This window comes from Pangasianodon hypophthalmus, chromosome 3, assembly GCF_027358585.1.
Source record: "Pangasianodon hypophthalmus isolate fPanHyp1 chromosome 3, fPanHyp1.pri, whole genome shotgun sequence".
Classification (NCBI taxonomy): Eukaryota; Metazoa; Chordata; class Actinopteri; order Siluriformes; family Pangasiidae; genus Pangasianodon; species Pangasianodon hypophthalmus.
Genome location: NC_069712.1, coordinates 9,897,543 through 9,920,694, shown reverse-complemented (window position 1 = coordinate 9,920,694; position 23,152 = coordinate 9,897,543). Strand labels below are relative to the sequence as shown.

General features: G+C 38.9%; 1 protein-coding gene across 5 annotated transcripts in view; it reads left to right on the top strand.

Annotated features, from left to right (window-relative positions):
- Positions 1-23,152, top strand: part of khdrbs2 (KH domain containing, RNA binding, signal transduction associated 2) — a 99,281-nt gene that overhangs the window by 13,640 nt on the left and 62,489 nt on the right. For all 5 annotated transcript variants that reach the window (XR_008301496.1, XR_008301494.1, XR_008301495.1 and 2 more), the window contains exon 2: positions 8,031-8,158. Coding sequence is in view for 2 of the 5 variants with exons in the window: in XM_026934461.3 (XP_026790262.1) it covers positions 8,031-8,158 (128 nt within the window). In the remaining 3 variants the exon portion in view is untranslated. The remainder of the gene's footprint in view (positions 1-8,030; positions 8,159-23,152) is intronic.

Below are 23,152 nucleotides of genomic sequence, written 5' to 3'. Positions count from 1 at the left end.
ATTTCCACTAATTTGTATTTTAAATAGGTAATTAATGCAATAACACCATGCCAACACCCTAACCATAACCTCAGTGTCCAAAAGGAAGTTATTTGGTGCTTTTATTTATTTATTTGTTTGTTTATTTATTTATTTAGGTCTCATAAAAAAGCCAGATATCAAAACTGTTACATATTCCCATCATCATTATGACATTCTTTCCCACTGAAGATATAAAGACACACACACACACACACACACAATTAATAAATAAATATTAAATTATTAAAGCTAATTAATGCTACACAAGACCCAATTCTAACTTTAATATTAACCTCAATACCAAAAAGGAACCCTTTCAGCTCTTTTACAACTTTTTTTTTTGTTTGTTTAAAAAAAAAACAGTTTTTCTCCTGGGAACCAGCCAAATGTCTTCACAAGGTCAGCAATCTCAGATACACAAACACACACACACACACACACACACACACACTTGCAATTATATTTTTCTATGGCATTTTAATTGACTTTAAAAATGCCGTATATTAAATCTCTAAATAATGCTTTGCCTACACCGTAACCTTGACCTTATAGCTTTCAGAAAAAGGTTTTCAGAAAATCCTTTACTGCGACCAGCCAAAAGCTCCTACAAAATCACTGCCCTTGCTTTTCATAAGAGCTCTTTCCTTCTCCTCCTAAACACTCACTATCATAATGAGGTTCCTTAATGGATAAACTGATAATAAAATGTTACATACAGTGGAAATAAAAAGTCTACACACCCCTGTTAAAATGCCAGGCTTCTGTGATGTAAATAAATGAGACCAAGATAAATCATTTCAGAATTTCTCCACCTTTAATGTGACCTATGACTTGTACAACTCAATTGAAAAACAAACTGAAATCTTTTAGGTTGGGCAAATAAAAATAAAAAAACTAAATAATGTGGTTGCATAAGTGTGCACACACTTAAACTAATACTTTGTTGAAGCACCTTTTGATTTGATTACAGCACTCAGTCTTTTTGGGTCTATCAGCATGGTACAGCTTGACTTGGCAATATTCGCCCACTCTTCATTGCAAAAACGCTCCAAATCTGTCAGATTGCGAGGGCATCTCCTGTGCACGGCCCTCTTCAGATCACCCCACAGATTTTCAATCGGATTCAGGTCTGGGCTCTGGCTGGGCCATTCCAAAACTTTAATCTTCTTCTGGTGAAGCCATTCTTTTGTTGATTTGGATGTATGCTTTGGGTCGTTGTCATGCTGAAAGATGAAGTTCTTCTTCATCTTCAGCTTTCTAGCAGAAGCCTGAAGGTTTTGTGCCAATATTGACTGGTATTTGGAACTGTTCATAATTTCCTCCACCTTGACTAAGGCCCCAGTTCCAGCTGAAGAAAAACAGCCCCAACGCATGATGCTGCCACCACCATGCTTCACTGTGGGTATGGTGTTCTTCTGATGATGTGCAGTGTTCTTTTTGTGCCAAACATACTTTTTGGAATTATGGCCAAAAAGTTCAACCTTGGTTTCATCAGAGCATAACACATTTTCCCACATGCTTTTGGGTGACTTCAAATGTGTTTTTGCAAAATTTAGCCGGGCTTGGATGGTTTTCTTTGTAAGAAAAGGCTTCCGTCTTGCCACCCTACCCCATAGCCCAGACATATGAAGAATACGGGAGATTGTTGTCACATGTACTACACAGCCAGTACTTGCCAGAAGTTCCTGCAGCTCCTTTAATGTTGCTGTAGGCCTCTTGGCAGCCTCCCTGACCAGTTTTCTTCTCATCTTTTCATCAATTTTGGAGGGACATCGAGTTCTTGGAAATGTTGCTATTGCGCCACATTTTCTCCACTTGATGATGATGGTCTTCACTGTGTTCCATGGTATATCTAATGCCTTGGAAATTCTTTTGTACCCTTCTCCTGACTGATACCTTTTAATAATCAGATCCCTCTGATGCTGTGGAAGCTCTCTGTGGACCATGGCTTTTGCTGTAAGATGCGACTAAGAAAATGTCAGGAAAAGCCTACTAGAACAGCTGAACTTTATTTGGGGTTAATCAGAGGCACTTTAAATGATGGCAGGTGTGTACTGACTCCTATTTAACATGAGTTTGAATGTGATTGCTTAATTCTGAACACAGCCACACCCCCAGTTATAAGAGGGTGTGCACACTTATGCAACCACATTATTTTGTTTTTTTATTTTTACTCGCCCCCCCTAAAAGATTTCAGTTTGTTTTTCAAATGAGTTGTACAGGTTATAGGTCACATTAAAGGTGGAAAAAGTTCTGAAATGATTTATCTTGGTCTCATTTATTTACATCACCAGAAACCTGGCATTTTAACAGGGGTGTGTAGACTTTTTATTTCCACTGTATATATATATATATATATATATATATATATATATATATATATATATATATGTGTGTGTGTATATATATATATATATATATATATATATATATATATATATATAACTTTGGAGGACATTCTGTGCCTAAAAAGACACACACACACACACACACACACACACATGCACACACAGACACGCATACAAACGCACACAGCCCTGTACTGGGAATAAAATGCCCCAGGCAAAGATTCAATTAAGGAGCCTTATTACGATAGTGAGAGCTATTACTCTTTAGGAGAAGAAAGCGCTCTAATGAAACGTGAGAGAATGCGATCCCTGGCCATTTTTGATTTATATAGAAAAATCCACACATTACCACTAGCTTCTAAATTCTAGTTACATGTGAGCACTAGCATATTTTCTTAACCACAAGCAGAAATTCAGATCTCTTGACTTAATTAGCATCACTCTGTGCTGTAACTTCGTTACGGCTCGACGAAAGCTGCAGGAACCCACTGAGCTGACATCTGTCCACCAACAGCCTGAAAGCTCCACTGCTTTTCCTCCGTGTCTCCAGAGCAGACTGGAGGAGTTGTATTGGCTGTGGCGGCGGAGATTTATTCTAATTGCAGCGAGAACGATGAGACGCGCTTTTCTTATTTGGAGGTCAAACTGCAACGTTCAGTGAGTTTTGTTTCTCCTAGGAATAATCAGTTCTGTGCAGCCAGGACTCATTAGTGTCTACAAAAAACTAGCACCAGAGCATGAATATGAATGTTTTAACACTAAAAACTAACTTGTCCTTCAAAAAGCATGTTATGAATGTCTTAGTCTGCTTAGGAAGAAAGCAGGTAATCAGCTCACATTAAGAAATGGAGTTTTGTGCTCTGTGTGATTTTGTAAGTCAGAAATAATACTAATCCCTTGGGGTCCAGTTAGGAATGTGCATCAAGCTGACGCGCAGTGAGAAAAAAGAAATAAAATGAAAAAAATGAGGTAAAATGAGGAAGCTTTAATTGGCAAAACACAGCTTGGGAAGATGGAACACCTTTAATATGCTGTAAATGAGCTTATCTCTTTCTTTATCAGTTACCTAAAACTAATATTAGCTCTATGCATGTTCATGGTCTTTATAAGCAAAATGACTCTTGGACATCTTGGAGAGTAAGTAATTCCTGTGGAGTTTAGTAGTGTGCTGCATTTGTATTCCGTGCCCATAACCTGGAAAATGGTATTTAGATACTGCTGCTATGTGCTTTTGTTCTAAATTTACAAGATTGCTTAAAATGGTACATCATACCGCTAAGCATCAAAACACTTCCTCATATAGCCTCAACTGTTTAACATTAAAAAAAAACAAAAAAAAGATGCTTGCCGTCAGCTAATGCTTGTTTGGCTTCTAAAACAGCTTTTAAAAAACACTTAAGATAAGTTATTTGTTTAGTGGATGCAGGTTATGTTAATTCACCGTTAATATTGCTGAAAAAAAACATGAATGCATGTAGTTTGATTCAATTTTGCATAAAATGAATGCAAAATGCAAAAAGCTATCCTCCTTTTTTTAGTACGCTTACAGCATATCACACAAATACAAACCTAAAAGTCTGTTAAAAGGTTGAAAACATGCTACTATTTCTTGCTTTTACTTTGCACCATGGTCATGTTGGAATGATGTCCTTGCATCAGGGAGAAATATAGTGTCACTTGGGGCTTGTGAGAAACTTTAGTGACTTTTCGAGTGGGAATTACAAGCTGGAGAGCTGTTCAAACAGTTTTTTTTCTAGTCAGAGGTCCTTCCAGGTTCCCATTTGGTCACGACTGCAGAATCAGCCCCTTTTTAAAGAGCTGCAATCGGGAAGAAAATGATGGTTGAACATAACAGATAAGTACATTGTAATACTGTGAAAGTCTATAGACACTTTGGTTGTATTCAGAAGGTTGTCCATTGTGGCAACATTCAATTACATTTAGTAGTTGTAATAAATTAGACATCGCCTCCGGGAGATAAGGGCAGTGTGGCTTTGTTGGCCGACTATTCGACCGGGATAATATTCTTTACTGCCCTTGACAACATACTTTATGACCTGCCTAAGTGCCTGAGCTGAGAGTAGATAATGGAATTGTGTTTAGAGTATCTCCATTTCTCTCCTGTTTAACCCAAGAGAAATGTCACAAAGCCTTTCCATGTAATGATAGAGGAACACACCTGGCAGGTCTGAGTCGGCAAAGGCCTCTTGGTAATTGTAGTATGAAGGTAAAAGGAAGAAAGACGTGAATTTGTTAACGTGGGCTAAACAAACTTTTGATGATTATAGCAATTTTCATTGATTAGCACCCTAGAACAGAGCTGGAATATAGATTTGTATATTTGTACCAACTAGAATTCATTTACCTCTGTTTAAAAAGAATGAAATCAAATCATTCTCATATTTGTGTTTCTGATGATTTCGCACCATAATAATAATGTCTGTGCTGTTTTCTTTTTTAAATATTCTAATATATCGGTGTTACGTCAATGACTGAGAGCGACATCACAGAGAATTGAAATCAAACTACATCTGTACAGTGCACATTATTAAAAACAAATGGCATTCATTTGGTTAGATCTATTGTTTGGTTTGAAGTTGAAGTAAGAAATAACGCACAGTGGGAATTGCTGTTGTTGGAAAATAACAAAAATAGGTTGGCGTGATACCCTACAGTTGATTTTTCAGTTACAGCACCTCCTGAAGTGTATATTTATTTCTCTTATAGCACAGAATTTTGTCAATGATTAAAATGTTTTCATTAATTGAGGACATATGTTATACTTTTTATTAGATTTTATTACTTTTAATGCTGTGAAATGTCCATTAAACAATTTAGTTCTTGGTACCACTTAAGTTATAGCAACTATGACACTTGAAGGAAGTGTAAACGCCTCTGTTCTGAAGACTTTCCTATTGTTTGTATCAAAGTGCTGACACTGGAGCCTCCATCCAAAAATACTAAATAAATGCTTGTGTCAGTTGTTAACAAGCATGTTTGAAACGACAGAGCACTAGAATGAGCGTATTAATATAAGCCTTGCGAGTGGCACTATTGTCAGAGCTGCCGTTATAGACAATTAACCAACAACTTCTGACCAATCAGAATTGACAATCAGCAGTGCTGTGGTATAACAGGTGTGTTTTTTCGTGGTCCGGAACTACAACTAGCTGCAGACGTTCATGAATCAAATGCTCACCTTGCTGCATTGTCAGCTCAGAGTCACCAAGTGTCTCTCATTTTCAGCTCAGTTTAACGTCTTTTGTGCCTTTCATAGAGGGAGAATGAAAGGAGGAGTGAATGGAGTGTGTTCTAATCCGGACTACCTCTTCACAGCGCGTAGCAGAATAAAAGAGCCCCTGTCATGTCTGGAAGAGCCATCCAGTCGACCTGAACATAAATTGTCAGCATGTGTACGAATGAAGCATGCCAGCGATTCCGCTGTGGTTTCATACTGTTGTTGGAATTTACTAGTTTTGGAAAGACTCGTGATTAAACCTTTGTGATTCTACATGTAGCATCAGAAAAGCCACACAGGGACACATGATGTGTATTAATCTAACATGTAATATGCAATACAGTAATATTTTGTATTATACTATTTTATTGACAACTGGTCAGTGAAAAAGTAGATGTCATGGTTAAACTCTATTAACAACTCAACATTGAAACTATTAGGATTGAGCAATTACACATTATACCATAGATGGCATAATAGGCATGATAAGGGGCAAACTATTATATATACACACCTAAAGACATACAGGCAGCAGTATTTGCTGCATTTCAAAAAAAAAATTTTTTTTATTGTTTCAAATCCATAATGCTCTGCTGGCTTCATGCCATGTTTCCTCTGGATACCAAACACGTTAAAGAGAAAAGCTGCAACCCTTCTTTTCAAATCAGACATCACTAAACTTATGGTTTTGTTGTCGGTCCTGTTTGTTGTACTTTTGTTGGACTTTGATTGGACAACACATGTTTAGTCTTTTTCTATTTCTATTTCTAGTGTCGTCTCCAAAGGCATTTTGGGGGGAAAAGGGATGATAAAGTAAGTGATTCACTTGGTTAGTGTTTATTACATATGTGACTGTATTTCACATGCGCCTTCTCGATCACCGCTGATGATGTGTTACAGATGTGTCAGTGCAGCTGGCTTAAATAGATTAGCCCCAAAATCACCCGACATGACTGTCACTGATATGCTCCATGAATCTACAGTCTGAGCTAGAAAGAAATAAGCCCCAGCCTTGCGTTTTCACACCATACTGTGTAATTTTCTTATGAGGATTGGTGGTAGTGTTGTGCTTGGTTCCACAAAAATCCAAAATAATCCATTTGTTAACAACATATAATCTGGTGTGGTGGCCAAAAATGAGACTGTATATTGATATACGTTTATCTTTGAAAGACAGGCTGGCTTAGCCCTGCTAGCCGATTTATACCACTCGCCCTGGTACTATTTGATTCTCCAAAGCTCTTTTTGATTATATTAAATGATACAGCATGAGGCTATTTGAGTTCCTAAACTTGTACCTGTATGATAAGATCTGTAATAAATGCAAAGTGCAAAGTGCTATAAACATATAAATAGTTGAGCTTGTTTTCTTGCCGTTATTTGCTTTAGCTTGGTTAAGGTCATTCCCCGAATAACCTTCCACTAATAAATGCGCTCTGCCTACAGAAACAGACGGCGGTAATAAAGGAACCCAATAGAGACTGTGGTTTATAGTAACTACACATGTGGACAAAAAGCTGCCTTAGAGCTGCAGGCAGCCTGGATATTGTGCCGATAATGCCTCACAGAGGTGAGCGCGTCTTTTCTGAGGGTTGAAAAAAAAGCAACTAGCTAGAGTTGACACCAGCAGGAGGCTCTTTCTGCATACACCCCCACTGCATGCACAAGTGAGAATGGATGAATGTGATTTGGTGCAGGTATAAGAAGCTGAGCGTGTTGCTGCAGAGGTGAGAAATAATGAGCTCCTCCTGCTGAGCTCTTGTCTTTCTCTCTCTCTCTCTCTCTCTCTCTCTCACGCACACACACGCACACACACGCACACACACACACACACACACTCTCGCAATGCTCCTACTTTCCAGACTGAGGTCTCTGCTGTATTGTTCTACAAGAGTGGTGCAGGTTCATAATTCTTAATTCTGTCGAGCATTAATTTACCTGTGATGGCTGGGGGAATCCCTTGAGGAAGCCTTGTGACAGCTTCATTCCTGGCCTCCTTAATGCCGTGCGTCTGCTCTATCTGTGGCTCAATCCTCAAAAGCGCCATAAAATTCCTCAACCAAGACGTATTACAGTGTTGCGCGGCGAGTTTTTTCAATTCGGGTTTCTCTTGCTAACAAGTGTTTAGTGGACCTAATGAGCCGAGTGACACGTACAACACAGTGTTAACATTCGGACACTGTTAACATTGGGTGATCCACACGCTTAATAAAGCACACTGTGTCTCTCTGGTGTCTGATTTAGTTTTCTGCTCACCAAATGTACATTGCAGGAAAAACAAAAAGAGAGAGATCCCTGAAAAAGCATCTCAGCTGCACTGTTTTGTTGTGCACGTCTCACTGTGCTAGGAGGCAAGTAAAGAGAAAAGCTCTTTGACCCATACTCTGAATACATCTCAAGGCTCATTGTTTATTCTGTTGCAGAAATCGAAAAGTACGAAGGGGATGAGCTTAGGAAAGACGGCGAGGTGAAGAAATACCTGGATGTCATCAGCAACAAAAACATCAAGCTGTCAGAGAGAGTGCTTATTCCTGTGCAGCAGTACCCGAAGGTAACATTCACGTGTTTTAGGCATAATTACATGAGTAATGAGTAATGATGCGACACCTACATTAACAGTATGCACATAAGGATGCTACCACTGTGGAAGTAGAATTTCCTTTATATTCTGGGTTGAACTTGCAGGTTCTTGATTGCTATATATCATGCTATCTCTATATCATACCTGCTGTCTTTATAATCACTCCATATTCCAGAAACACACCTTAAAAGATGCTTCATCTCAGTACTCTGATGAAAGATGGCTCCTTTCCTGTTTCCCCTGTGTGCATCCTGTTATTACTAGAAAATTATGTTTTTCATTAAACCCTTTTTGCCAGCTAGCTCCCTTTACACTTGCTCGGATATGGCAGCTACTCTGAAACCTTGCGGCTGTACATTAAATTATTTGAACCGGGAGCTAAAGAGGCAGGAAATCATTTTATCTACAAAAAATATCAATTTTGTGTCCTGTTACTGTTTGTGCGTGAGCAGAGAAACTTGCAGACCCCCCTCTCCTACCCCCACCCCCCATGTGTCTCTCTGTCTCACTCTATAACGTCTCAAGCTCTTTTATACACATGCAGCAGCTGAGCTCTTGAAATCCGTTATCAAACATAACAGTTTGGGTGCTGGAGGGATTCTGTTTTATAAACTCGTCAATAGCTGGAATATTAGGGGAAGATGTATGAAATAAATTCCACCTTATTTGAATCATCTGCAATGGTATTACAGCATGAAGTATTACATGACTGACACTCAGAGGAAAATATAGCTTTCTGTAAATATGTTCTTTTGCCAGTATTGCAGTCTACACTCCAGTTGAGCCGTTAAAGTCCCAGAGAAGGCCATAATCTGTGTTTTTATGCTTGGAGAAGGCATCAAGGCAGGTTTTATGTACAATGTGTAAAGCAGAGATATGGGGTGCTTTTGAATTGCTGTGATGAGTGGTGTTAGTGTATACCACATGGATGGCAAAGTGATACAGATAACCATGCAGGCACTGATCCTGAGACCTTACAAAGGTGAGATTTATAGCTATTAATATTTATACATGAGAAGAAGTGCAATGTTAAGATCCATATCAGTGTTTATGTTTTAGAAACAAGCTAAGTTTAAATAAGAGAAAAAAAAATTAAAAAGTAAGTAAAGAATATGTTACAGTCTGAGAAAAAAATGTACATAATCAGATATCCAGTGTCCTCTATCAAAATTGAATCATCACATCCTGACACTAAAGAACTCGGTTATTCAACTAAAACTTAGGCCCATTTACATACAGGTCTGGATAAGCAACTAATGTGACTGAATGGGGACTAGTTACCTTTTAATGCATAACCATAACCATAACCATACTACTTTTGATTAGCACCATATGTAGATTCTGAACAAATGAGCATTTGAGGCAGGGAGAATAAACACATATTTCTTTGTCCATGTTTTTCCCCTAAACCATGCTTTTTTTCCAAATCAGACCAGAGGGTAAATAAAATGAAAAATCTGTGAAAGTCTGTAAAAGAAAAAAAAATCCCCTTTATGACAATGTTTCTGGCCCTGTAGCTAGTCTCTGGTCTGATTAGCTGCCTTCAGCCAAACAATTTACATAACTCATGTGATTGCATAAGCTGGAAGATCTGCTACAGAAGCAGTGATGGTTCATGTTCAGAAAACTGTAGTAGCTTATCGATTTTTTTTCATACGTTTACCGACTCTGCTAAAGAATTTTTTTTTACTACTTCATCCACTGAAATACTTTGTTGGGTCCGTGATCCTCCAGTTTTCAAGCCCTAATATGGACAGGATTATAGCAAAAGAAAAAAAAAACCATGCCCAGACAGTTTTTTTAATAACTAAAACATCCAAATGTATTTATCTGACATTCTTAGGCCAAAGATTGTTCTGCCCATTCTGTAAAGATTTGTCTGATATTGCTTTCACTGATATAGTGTATGAACACATACAGTACATTGTGAGGAACTGTCCTAAAGGCATATCAAGTAATTTCTCTATTACAAGCAAAAAAGAGGTGTGTGTAGCCTTTGCCCACACTGATAGGGAGTGTAGATGGCTAAATAAATATCATAACGGCGTACAGAGTTATTAGATCACATTTATCTCCACCTGCTCTCCATCTATTCCAGTAACTACATTCATAGTAAGTTCTTGGCCTAGGTCTGTTTTAGACCCCTAATATTTATAGCGCACTTCCAGATAAGAAACCGTGAACACTTATCGCATAAAGGAATCTGTGAGAATCCTCCGCCTGATAAACATATGCTCACATTCTGGCCTACTTGTTCACTGTAACTAAAAAATAAAACACAGTAGCCCAGTCAGACATGCTCTGGCTCTTTGGCTGGATTTGTAGATTTACAGAAACATGCACACACACACACACACATTAAATAGTTTTACACACACATATAAAAGTGTGAAATCATAACTGTAGCTGAAGAGAAATCAGGATTATCCCCCAAATCTATTTTGGAAATGCAGATATGCTTTGCAGATATGATAGCGATGTACATATGTATTGTATACACACATACAGCAGATCTAATAAATGCAGGACATGGCCTATCTACAACAATAAAATTAGCTGCATTTCAGCAGGTCCCTGTAAATAGCATTGGTCATTTTAGCATGTCCCTGTAAATAGCAGTAAGTATAAAAATTTATGTTCATAGTGGTAATTTGCACATTTCCCCATTGGGGGACGAATAAAGGATTATCTTAATTTGCCAGTTGTTTTTCCTCCATAGTTTTATAGACCTGCATGTTTTCCAGGAGTGGCAGAAGTGCACAGATTCTATAATTTAGGTAACAGGGTTGTACTTTCAATCTGAGCTTGTCAGTCAATATCACAATATCACTGAAAGTAAAGAAAAAGTGTTGTTCTTCTCATGATCTACAGGAAATTTGGATTACGCAACTTCCTGCTGACTTGTTGAATATTGCAGATAGAGGTGAATGAACATTAAAAGAATAAGATTTTTCCGGTTTGGAGCGGCTGCAGAGGGTTGAGAGTTTCATTTCAGTGGCTGGCTCCAGCACACAGCAGCAGATGTCAGAATGAAGAGTGAGGGATCAGACAGGACACACAACAGTGACAATCAAATGTCTGTCACTGCACTGAAAAATGGGCCGTGTCTGGTTTTTTTTCCCCTTTTTTTTATCTAGAGGTCTAAAGTAGGTCATTTTGTTGCTGGTTAAAAAGTCAGTTCCAGGGTTGCTAACTTATCGACTTTGTTGCTAGATTTGTCAACTTTTTAGACCCATTTATCAACTTTATTTCAACGAAGAGCCTAGCGACAAATCTAGCAACTTTTTGAGCAGAAGTGTCGAGCGCTCCAAGCAATGACCAATTACTGCTCACTATTTGTTCTTGTAGGCACTGCTTTATTTTAAACTCTCTTCTTGGCTATATTTGCAAGTAATAAAAGAGAGTTATTCCATCTATATGTTTGTGGCCATTTCCCGCCTGCCTCACTTCCATAGTTTCAATTTGTATGCATTTGCTATAGAAATTATTGTATTCAGTAAATATGCAAATAGGCAGTTTGTGGTGCCATGGCCAAGGACATCTTATTTCTATAATAAATAACTTATAATCTATTATTTTCCATTCTGATAAACCTGTGACAAAATTCTACTCTAAGTGTCTTCAGAAAATCTTTCTTCTCCATGTAAACATTTTGAAGCACTAACAACCATGATGATTCAAGAAATATGCAAATTAGTCTGTGACATGATCTGGTGACTTCTAGTGGCTTTTTTGAGCATGCATTAGTTACTTTCCCCTGAAAAGAGTGAGCAACACTGGTCAGTTTGTGGCAGAAGAGAACAACATTGAGAGTGTAGTGGTAGGAGTGCCCAGTTGGAGCAGCTCACTGTCTCATAGAGGGTTTCATCTGCAAGAATGTAATTAATCCTTTTCAGCGGCTTGTTTCCTGTCTGTCTGCGTTGGTGCTAAATGAGACAGTCTCTCAGGAAGAGCATCTGTGCTGTGTCTGGGCTGCAGTTGAGCTGAGTTTCTTTGATGTTTTTATTAAAGTAGGTTGACTTAAATTCTCACTTATGCATGAAAGAGTTGAGCCTGTTTCATTCCTCCGTACAGTCTTCATGTTCACTCAGTTTACCATGTAGAGGTCCTGCTTGTGATCAGAACATAGTCAAATTTTTTAAACAGCAAACTGTTTGCAAACTGCAAAATTCTGACCTGTTTATTTCCTATTAGAGATCACCTTTGGAAAATTTGCCATATGTTTTTATTTTTAAAAAGCAGCCAATTTCCTGTAAATGAGTTCTGTGAAAAGGTAATCAATATTTGCCAAGAATGGTTTCATTAGCTTCATGGCAAAATGACATATGAGTGAGTGTAATTACAGTGGCTGTGGCGTCAGTTTTGTGCTAATGAGCATAAGCTACGGCAGTCAAACCCTCAGGCTTCTCGATGCGAGCAGGATGGGGGCGTTGAAAATCGCTCTCTTTGTGTAGACATGTTTAGCATGCTTTTCTTGAATTGATATCAGCATGTTCTCTGCCTCTTTAGTTCTCCTGACTCTATTATTCAGCATCATTTTTCAAATGACATAGAATTGGCTGTTTAGTGAAAATGAGAGTATTTTTGTGCATGATCATTTTAATGGTATGGGGTTTTAGCACGTTTATCACAAATATGTGTGTAAACAAGTCTAGTATTGTTTGTAACTGCTTATCTATAAAGTGTAATTCTGCCAATGCGTTATTTCACGTAGAAAATAAACACCTGATGTGTCCAGGAAAACAGTAATAGCATGCTGTTGTAAAAGCACATTACTGTTCTTGCTTTGTGTTATCTGCATGCTAATGAACAGTCCAGAGTATGAGTTTATGATATGCCATAACTGGGCTGGTGAGGCGCAGCCAGCGCTCTAGGAGAAATATGGTCCCTGCTGACACAATGGGAGGAAGGAGATTTGGGGAAATGGTGTGTGTGTGTGTGTGTGTGTGTGTGTGGGGCACCTGCAAGCACAGATCCAAGCCATGAGAGTGTTTGACTCAACGAAAGAAAGCAGGGTGAATGGGGGGGTGCATGCTTTGCTATATAGTAATATGAAGATACAGTCGCCATGGCAACCACTGTATTAAGATTTAGACAAGGGATTTGGGCGATCCATCAAAGCACTGTTTTTTTGCACATCTGAGTGTTTCTGCAAAATTGTTTTATGACCCACCCGTGGTCTTTCCCCCGATAGATAATGGATGATGTGCTGATCACAGATTTTGGAAAGAGGATACTTGCGTTGTGTGCGGGGAAATCAAGATCTACAAACTCAGCTGTGGATTTGAAACCAGCTGACTAGCTGGTTTGAATGTGACAAAGAATCCGAATTGGAAATGAGCTCATCTCAGGTGTTCGTCTGACTCTGGAATACAGTCTTCACCTAGTGCCAATGTACAGCACATGGCATGTTGATGATCCAGAGCGGTGCAGGGGTTGGGCAGGGAGAGGTGAAAAAGCATGCAATCACTCACATCTGCCCACAGGGATGGAGTGTAAAACTGACAACAGGTGTCCGGAGGAGAGAGAAACATGCATCATCAGCACCTGGATCAAGGCGCTTGCTGCACTGCAGAAATTTAAAGGTTCTTTCTCGCTTGACAGAAGCTGCTAGCTCAACACTCATCAAATCTCTATTCACAGAGATCCTCCTCCTTATGAAGGGATCTAGAACCTCAGGGGAGAGATTTAGAGTCTCAAGGGGGGGATTTAAGTTTGAACAAACTGCACAAGTCCACATGAATCTCAATCATAATATGGATCTGAACATGACTCATAGCTTAGGAGAAGACGCAAGTGGGAGGTATTCCTTATAGAACATAATAAAAAGTCAGATCTTCAGCTGTAACACATTGTTTGACATACAGTATATGATGACAGTTCTGTCATGGCAGTTTTTTCTTCCTGTGTAAGTGATAATGGTTATTAAACATTTTCACATGCAGTGTATTCTTAAACAATACAATGCTCAGAGGAGCTATCTATCTATCTATCTATCTATCTATCTATCTGTTCTTCTGTATGTTTGTGTTTGTGCCTTTCTATCTGTCTGTCTGTGGATGTGCTTGTCTATATGTCTTTCTATCTGTGTGTCTCTGTCTGTCTGTCTGTCTGTCTCTTTTTATCTATCTATCTATCTATCTATCTACATCACACTCTGCTGTAACTGGATTATTTGGTTTTATTTACATGTTTAGAGAAGAATGAAAAACTGGATGGTGTCCATTTTAATCAGTGCCCCACAGATGATGAGCTGAATTTCACAGATTACCCCAAAACATCACAATAACTGTTTTTGTGCTGTCTAAGCCTCCTCTAACCTTTTTAACATGTTTCAGTGATTTCAACACAAATGCATTTTAGCTAAAGTATCATGGGAATTTTCTTCTGTAGCACTTTTTTTCCTGCAGAAACACAATTAATCAAAAACACAATAGCGTCGGCACTTGTTGTCTCTACAGAGCCTGGTCTTATCAGTTTTCTGTTATTGTGACCTTAACGTAGAGGTTTCAGTAAGCCCTGTGTACCAGAATAATCCTCTTGTGGCCTCTCTGTAGAAATCCCAGCATCCCAACAGCGGGCCAAGCTGGTAAAGGTGTTTAACATAGATAAGGCTGCGAGCGGAGCCCAGCAACACGCCAAAAACAAGACACAGCATTTAAGCAGTTGTAACCCCTTTATGAATTAGAGTGTAGCTGAGGGAAGAGCCTTCTACACTGTTCTCAACAACTGCTTACAAAAACAGAAACACAAGCTCAGATAATGTCTACTAGTAACAAGTGTGAATTATATGCTGTTACAGTATATAATATTACTATCATTTGTGTTTTATTAGTAAGGCTGTATGAGTCCAGCTGTCTTTAAAGCTTCATTATTGTGGTAAAATCTGAATTCCACACATTATATGTATAAGAGAATGACATGAATGTCTGGAAGGCATGGTAAAATTGGAACCATCACTTGGACTAATTGGACCACAGAATAATTTTGTATAATAATAATTGTACTAAAGGCCTATACTTAGGCTTAGCTGATAGTAATTGTGGTGAACCAGGTAATTTAGGTTTAGGCCTTTATGCCAGTAGATGTATATGTATACAATAAAAGATTCAGTCATTCATCTTCAGTAACCACTTTATCTGGTCAGGATTGCGGTGGATCCAGAGCCTGTCTCAGGATGCAGGAAAACACCCAGGATGGGATGCGAGTCCATTGCAGGGCCCCATGCACACACACACTTTTACATCTAGGGGCACTATACAGAAGCCAGTACACCAGCTGGCATTTTTGGGAGGTGGGAGGAAACTGGAAATCCGTGGAGGAAACCCATGTGGACCCAGGGGACATGCACAGAAATTCCACACAGACAGTAATCCGAGCTCAGGATTGAAGCTGTAAACGGCAGTTCCACCTGCTGCACCACCATGCTGCCTGCTAGTAAAACAGTTTTAAATGAAATATATCACAGCATGAACATTATAAATTACATGGTTTTAACACATAACTGCCTTAAAATCAAAATAGGCCTTTGGATTTCAACCACTATGCATATATTTACAGTACTGTAAATTATTCATGAAGACTGTTAGGAAATCCCATCCAGCTGCTGGACTACAGGCAGCCAGACATTCTAAAATCTGTAATTACTGACTATGGATTAAGAAAACCTACAACATTGGCTAACACTGTAAAACAGCACAGTGCTGCGGTGGGCCTGACCGTCCCTTCCTAATTAGCTCCAATTACCTCCAAACCTAATTATCTCCAGTTTTTCCTAATTGATGGAAAAATTCATGACCTAACCCTGCTCATCCTATGGCCACTGCAGCAAACAAATTAGGCCCTATTTTCAGAAGTTCATGGCTCACGCTCTCAACACAAATGTGGTGACTGGCTGTACACAGAATGTGTTTCATAAGGCTACACTCATATCCACAGTCAGTGACATATCCTACTAAAGAACCCGGACGCATGTGTTTTTTTCCAAAATGTTCCCACTTATGGAAATCAAAATGTGATTGGCTGATTTCACTGTCACTTCCTAATTATGCTGGTGGCTAATCGGAGACATAAGGCCTTCTTCTGAGTCCTAACTAATGGGTTGGCTAGCTTGGTTATATCTGTGTAAATTTTGCAATTTCAAAATGTCAAACATTTTCAGATATTGTAGATGTAGATGTGACTGTGAAAATAGAAATGAGCTAAAAATGACACATGTAATGCTTAAGATTTTTGTTTTCTGGAAATTTCTGGTCTTCGCTGAAACCCTAGGACAGGAACACGGCTTACAACTAAACATTCAGAATTGCCTGGATGACAAAAAACAAACAAAAAAAACCCAGCTCAGTTAATATACCTCTCACGTTGGGGCAAGTTTGGAGAGGAGTAAAGAGCAAAATGCAGCAATTTGATTCAGCTGACCAGACTACAGTGGCTATAATGCACCCAGGATGGTTATATTAGTTCTGGATGGCTTGTGTACTGCAAAAAAAAAAATCATGTGAAAAATACAGGCAGTCTGGGATATCTTTTTCCGCCCTGTGTGAATAAAGGTCTTTTAAGGTGACGGCCTCCTGATGGGGAGATAGTCTTAATGTTCTATTTGTTTACTCAACATCTGTGCTGCTGGCCTCAGTGTTCCAGAGCTCAGTGTGGGTCATGAAATGCGGAGGATTTTTCAACACAAAGCTACATCGCCCAGAATACATCTCAGCAAATATCTCCCTCTAACCTTATGTAATTCTCTAATGTCACTGTTATTATCTAATAGCTTTTTGAAGCCAAAATAGTTTCCATTTGCTTTATTGACTTGGCTCTGGCCTTGAGGAAACTAATGGTAGTTACCATAAAGAATGAATGTGTATGTGTATACATTTATTCTTTATAGTAAATGTTAAAGAATGAATAACATTCTCAAGAAAAAAAAGCAGCTCTGCCTACGTTTCATTTTCTTTAACTTGAGTGTCATATTGTCTGGCCAAGCTACAGTGATTTTGAAACATTTCAGTTTATTCATAATGTATGAGGGCATTTTCAACAGAGCTGCACTAATGAGATGAATTTGTCATCGGTGTTCACTTCTGACCGTAATTCAGGCGCGTAGAAACAGCAATTCATAATCCAGTTTCGCAAGTAATCATCTTCCTCAAAGCTCTTAAGGTCCCTTTGAAGTTCACTCTGAAATATGGAGAGTGTTGTTGGAGTGCTCCATCTTTTTCTCCCTCCCTCACACTATCTCCATTCTTGTTTTTTTTTTATTCCTCTCAATATCTCTCTTTTTCTGCTTTGCTGTTCCTCACATTATTCTCTGTCCCCTTTTTTATTTTTCCACTTGCTAACACTTTATTTGGATAGTCTGTATTAGACAGTACTAGCAAACCACAAAGCCTCTATAGACTGTCATGAACCAGTCAATCAGCTGATATTCAACATGTCATATTTACTCAGTAAAGTCAACATTATCTATTAACTAAGTAAGAATGAAATTATACGACCTTCAACTAAATATCTGTAGAGCTCGATTGGCTAGTTTAAATCAGGGGCTTGTCTAGGTGAGGGTCTGGAATGGGATTTACAAAAAAGATGTAAATTCTCAAATTCTAGTGTTCATGGATGGCCTTCATGCCTAATTCTGTGCCACTCATGGCCATGACATGTCACTGCTCTAAATTACCCCTAGGTGTGAATGAGTGTGAATGTGTGTATAGTGCCATGTGATGGACTGGCATCCCATCCAGGGTGTATTCCTGCCTCATGCTTGGGATAGGCTCTGAATCCACCATGACCCTGACCAAGATAAAGTAGTTACTGAAGAATGGATGAGTGTATGTACTGTATGTCTGCTTATTCACTTTGAACTGTCAATCAAGTTTTACTAGACATTACACAAACTACCAGTTCATAGTATATAGATTAAACACCCTAAGATCTACATATTAACTACTAACTATCAGCCCTGTAAAGTGTTGCTACGATGTTAAGGGTCAGTTGAGAGGGTCGTAACAGTCAGTAGATGGTTTGTTGATTGTTAAAAGCAGGCTAAATAAATCCATATCTAATGCTTGCAGTATTTATCTCCCACCATTTCTGTCTTTTTCTCAATCTTATTTTTCCATGGTGTGGTAGCAGCGCTGTAAGTACTGGACCCAACACCTATTTAATAATAACATCCTCTTAGTAACCGAGCTGACGCTCTGCAAGATTTAGTTGCCAGGTCTGTGTATTTCTGCCTGCTGTCTCTTTCTGGTCCATGTATGCATCTTTCTCTCTTTCTTTCCTTTTCCATGTTGCTCTCTCTCTCACACAGTTTTTCTCTATCTGTCTCTTTCACCCCCATTAAAAGAAAAACTCACTGTATTTCTCACACTGACTCTTTATCCCACTTTCTATCTATGTCCATGGGACTCTGCCTTTTTTCTCTTTCTCTTACTTGCCCCCTTTTTTCCTCCCTCTGTCTCTTAGTTGTTCTCTCTTAGTTTCTCTGTCTTTTCGCTCTGTCTGACTCTGTCTCTTTGAGGTTGTTAGCATTTCCTCGGTTTTGAAAAGACTACCTTCCGTGCTGTATCTCGTCACCGTCTAACCTCCTCAGTGCTAATACCTGTGTCCGCACACTCACTCCAGCTGAGTCGCGTCTCCTCTCAGTGCTGTAACAGTCTCAGTCCTTGACTAAAATCCTGCTATGAGGAGTCCATCCCAGCAGTACAGCTGCTTCATCTGGCACTGCTCGGCTCAGTCTGGCTGGGGAACTTATCGGGTGCCATATATCACGGCAGTGGGGTTTGCCCTCTAGCTCAAACAAAGGCAAAATGCCTAGCCACTGTTTTGGATAATACTCTGCTATAATTTATGCCAAGTGTTATTGGCAAGTAGATACTGAGCTAGAAATGGACTTGTTTTGATGGTTTGACTTTGGATTTTTTCAGACCAGGTCAAAAAACATCATCCAGCTCCTAGTTTTATTTCAGTATTTCGTCAGTAAATGCTCAGTAATACAAACTGCTGTCTTTCGACAGAAAATTTGCATGTAATGGTCTTTGGCATTTCACTTCCCAACACTGTGTGGTATTGCTGCTAAAGACAATCAGAGTAAATAAGAATTCTCTCCGTCAACTCTCAAATCACTGGTGTGACAGCACTTCATTTTCCCAGTCATATCGTTGGATAGAAACAGAATGATAGGAAATTTGGCATGTTAGGAGCATAATGATAGGAAATTTGATGACCCTGCTAGCTTCTATTATTTGTGATTATTCTTGTAAGCTATAATAGAATACACACAAGACAAAGGCAATTTTGTTGTTCCATGTAGAAAGTCACAATTTCTGTTATTTCTGCCATTTAGACCTTATAACTTTAAACTTTAAAAAAAAAAAAAAATAGCCCATATCTGGAAACAATCTCTCATTTTGTATAACAGCTCTTTGCTGACAATGGCTGCATTTTGCACTTAAATTAGTAACATGGATAATACTAACAGGGTTGAGGGTTTTTTTTAAGCATAGAATTTTTTAGCATACACAAAATATAGTTAACTAGCATCTATGTACATTTTTCTTAACCTATAATGTATGGCAAATGGAAAAGGATGTTTCAAGCATGAGATGTTAAATTGATTCTCGTATTAATGCAAAAAATAATACGATTTTGAAATGTTTTAATGATTATATTTCAGAGCAAAGTGTACTTTTAATGGGCTGTTAAAGGCAAAAATGCTATCCAGTGCACATAGGTTGCTGTGAATGACACTATGTTAAGATGTCTTTTTAAGCATTTTTTTCTGAATGTAATGGTATTACATATAATGCAGAGTGTTGGATAATGCTGAATAATGTTTGTGTAGATATCTGTTGCCAGGTTATTGGAAAAATCACAGGTGTACTGATGGCATGATTTCATGTGCATGTGTTGTGTCAGCCAACATCACACCAGTTCAGGCATTACAGCTGTAATTGATCAGACTGGAAAATATGTCAAATCTAATCCAAACCAGTGTTTTGGGCCAATATCAGTTCAACATACAAATAGGGTCAGGTGCAATTCAGTACAGTATTCAAAACAAGTAAGTTGAAAAGAGTTTATTGAGAGATTATTTAAGACTCAATATGCCAGCATGTCTCATCTGATGGTCTCTAATTTGCTTTCCTTTCTGAAGACTAGACTCTCGCCATCCACTCTAATAAGAACACCTGTACACTGGGCAAGGTTTGTTCAATCTTCATCCATCCAGTTTCAGCCAGCCTGTGTCCATTGTAGCCTCAGATGACTGTTCTTGGATAACTCGAGTGGAAGCCAGTGTGGTTTTCTGCTGTTGTAAACCACAGTTGTAAAGGGTGGTTATTTGAATTACCATAGCCTTCCTGTCAGCTCGAACCTGCCTGGCCGTTGTCCTCTGACCTCTCACGTCAACAAGATGTTTCCACCCACAGAACTGCTGCTCACTGGATGTTTTTGGTTTTTCGCACCTTATTGTGTAACCTCAGACACTGTATGCATGAAAATCTTAGAAGATCAGCAGTTCCTGAAATACTCAAACCAGCCCTTCTGGCACCAACCATTATTCTATGCATTGCACTGCTGCCACATGGATAATCGCATGAATGAGCAGGGGTATATGTGTTCCTAATGCAGTGAGTGTACATTTGCTTCCATCCTATCCAAGTAGAGCAGGGGGAAGAGGATGAGGGAGTTTGTTATGCTATTGCTCATGCTTAAATGACTTTCAGATTTTATACTGAACATATCAACCCAAAACAGGGGTCACTTATTTAGCTCTTTTGGCTGCCAAGACTGCGGCAGTCAGAGTAAGCTGAGGGTAATGAGCTATACATTTCTTATTTAAGTCTCATCCTTGATACTAATCCAGCCAAGTCTCTGTGTAGCATTGAGTGTCATACTTAATTAACCACAAGGAAATATCCCTATTAGACAAACCGCCATCTTGTTCTAGTGGCTGAACCTTGGTTGGCCAGGACTCTAATCTGACATAAATAAAAGTTTTTGTGCAGTGAAAAGGTTCAGAAAACTGTTTAACCAAAAAATATATAATAATAATAATGAGAGAGGATCTAGTGGAGCCCAACCTAGGTGGAGGTCCCTGTCACAGAGCCTCATATAGGAAAACTCATTGTTCAGAGCTCAGTCAAGTACTGAATGTTAAGTTCATCATAACAATAAGGATAAATCAACACTGTTGGCTCTATTCTGGCTCTTTAATTGTTCTCTTATATCATCAGCACATACTGATGCTTGATTGGTTTGTTGTAATCATCCTCACACTGGAGATATCAGGTTCATCATTTCACTTGTGCCACTCTTACGTCAGTCCGTCCGTGCCCATCATTCATCGTGCTGCCAGCATACTGCCACTGGGGCGGCTTGCGCCTTTTCAAACCTCATTTAACACTGAACCATGGTCCCTAATAAAGCCCAAATTGCTCATCGCAGAGGCAGAGAGAGGGGCTCCAGACATTCATTAGCTTAATGAAAACAGGCCACTCGGTTGCCACCGCCCAGTGAGCATCTTCGGCCATCTGCTTGAGGGCTTCCTGCCAGCTGTGGAGTATTTCTGTCACATCCACCTCGCAGGAGGAGATGCAGGCATTTCTAACACTCAGAAACAAATGAGCCTGTTGATGCTGTATGATAGTGTGCAGAAAGAATCCTTCTGCATACCTTTAATCTGCATACCTTATGTATACTCATGGAAGGGTAATCGCCAGGAACATAACTCTTACAGCATTATTTCCTTGTTAAATATTCTTTTGGTAGAGATAGCCTAAAAGCTGTTTCATCTTCAGATTGAGTGTCATATTGTCTGGCCAAGCTACAGTGATTTTGAAGCATTTCAGCTTATTTATAAGGCATGAAGCCATTTCCAACCGAGCTGCACTAATGAGACGAATCTGTCTTCAACGTTCATTTTTTGGCTATAATTCCAGCATGTAGAAAATTCATAATCCAGTTTCCGTACTAATCATCTTCCTTAAAGCTCTTCAGGTTTATTCTAAATATAACAAGCACTGTCAATGTGCTTCGTCTTTATATCCCTCCCTAAGTGACATGGATCTCCCAAATAACGCTGCACTAATTTCAGCTGGAACTGGTTTTGGGAGTCTCCAGCCAGATGTGATGAGAATTTGTACACTTGATGCAGGTGATTTCCAGACATGTGCTGAGCAGATGATGCCTACATGTGTAAGGGCTGACTATTTCTCTCTGACCACTGTGTGCCAGCTGACCTTTGAAAACGTTTGAAGGGCAAGTTCCCTTCCGTTAGCAAAATCTCTGATCAACAGAGTAGAAACTGGGTAAATAAACACAGACTGTGTCCTGGAGTAATAGAAGAATAAGATGTACACAAAAATGTGATGGTGAAGAAACTCAAAATACTCACATGATCCTCTGGAACGATTCATTATGCATTAGATATTTAACCTCAACACTGAACATATTATTTCAGTTTATTATTTGGTTTCTTTTTAAACATCTTTACCTAATACATAAAAAGGTGAGAAGTCATGAAAGTTGTTTAGTTAAAGCAGTGTCAGGGATGACAAATAATAAATTAATTAGCTTGGTTAAAGCTCCATGTGCTTACCCACAAACCTAATTGAATAGGCTAAAAAGTGGTTAGCTAATGCATTAATACAGATTAAGAAAATCAAATGAGTGTATGATTATTATCCTTTTCTAAGAAAGTTGCTAATGTGTCCTGAACACAAAATCAACATCATCTCATGTTAAAGATATTATTTGAATCTGAATAGCATCTTTTTTTTTCTCTTGATATGTTTAACCTTGACTGTGTGTTAATGTGTTAACAGGAGAGTTACATGACTGCCTTGTGCTAGACTTTTTGCTCAGTTTAAACATAAGACAGGAAAGATTGTCTGTCATCCATGCACACTAATTAATCCTCCTAGTAAAAATCATTCTACCGTCATCCAGAACGCACCTCAGCGTGTG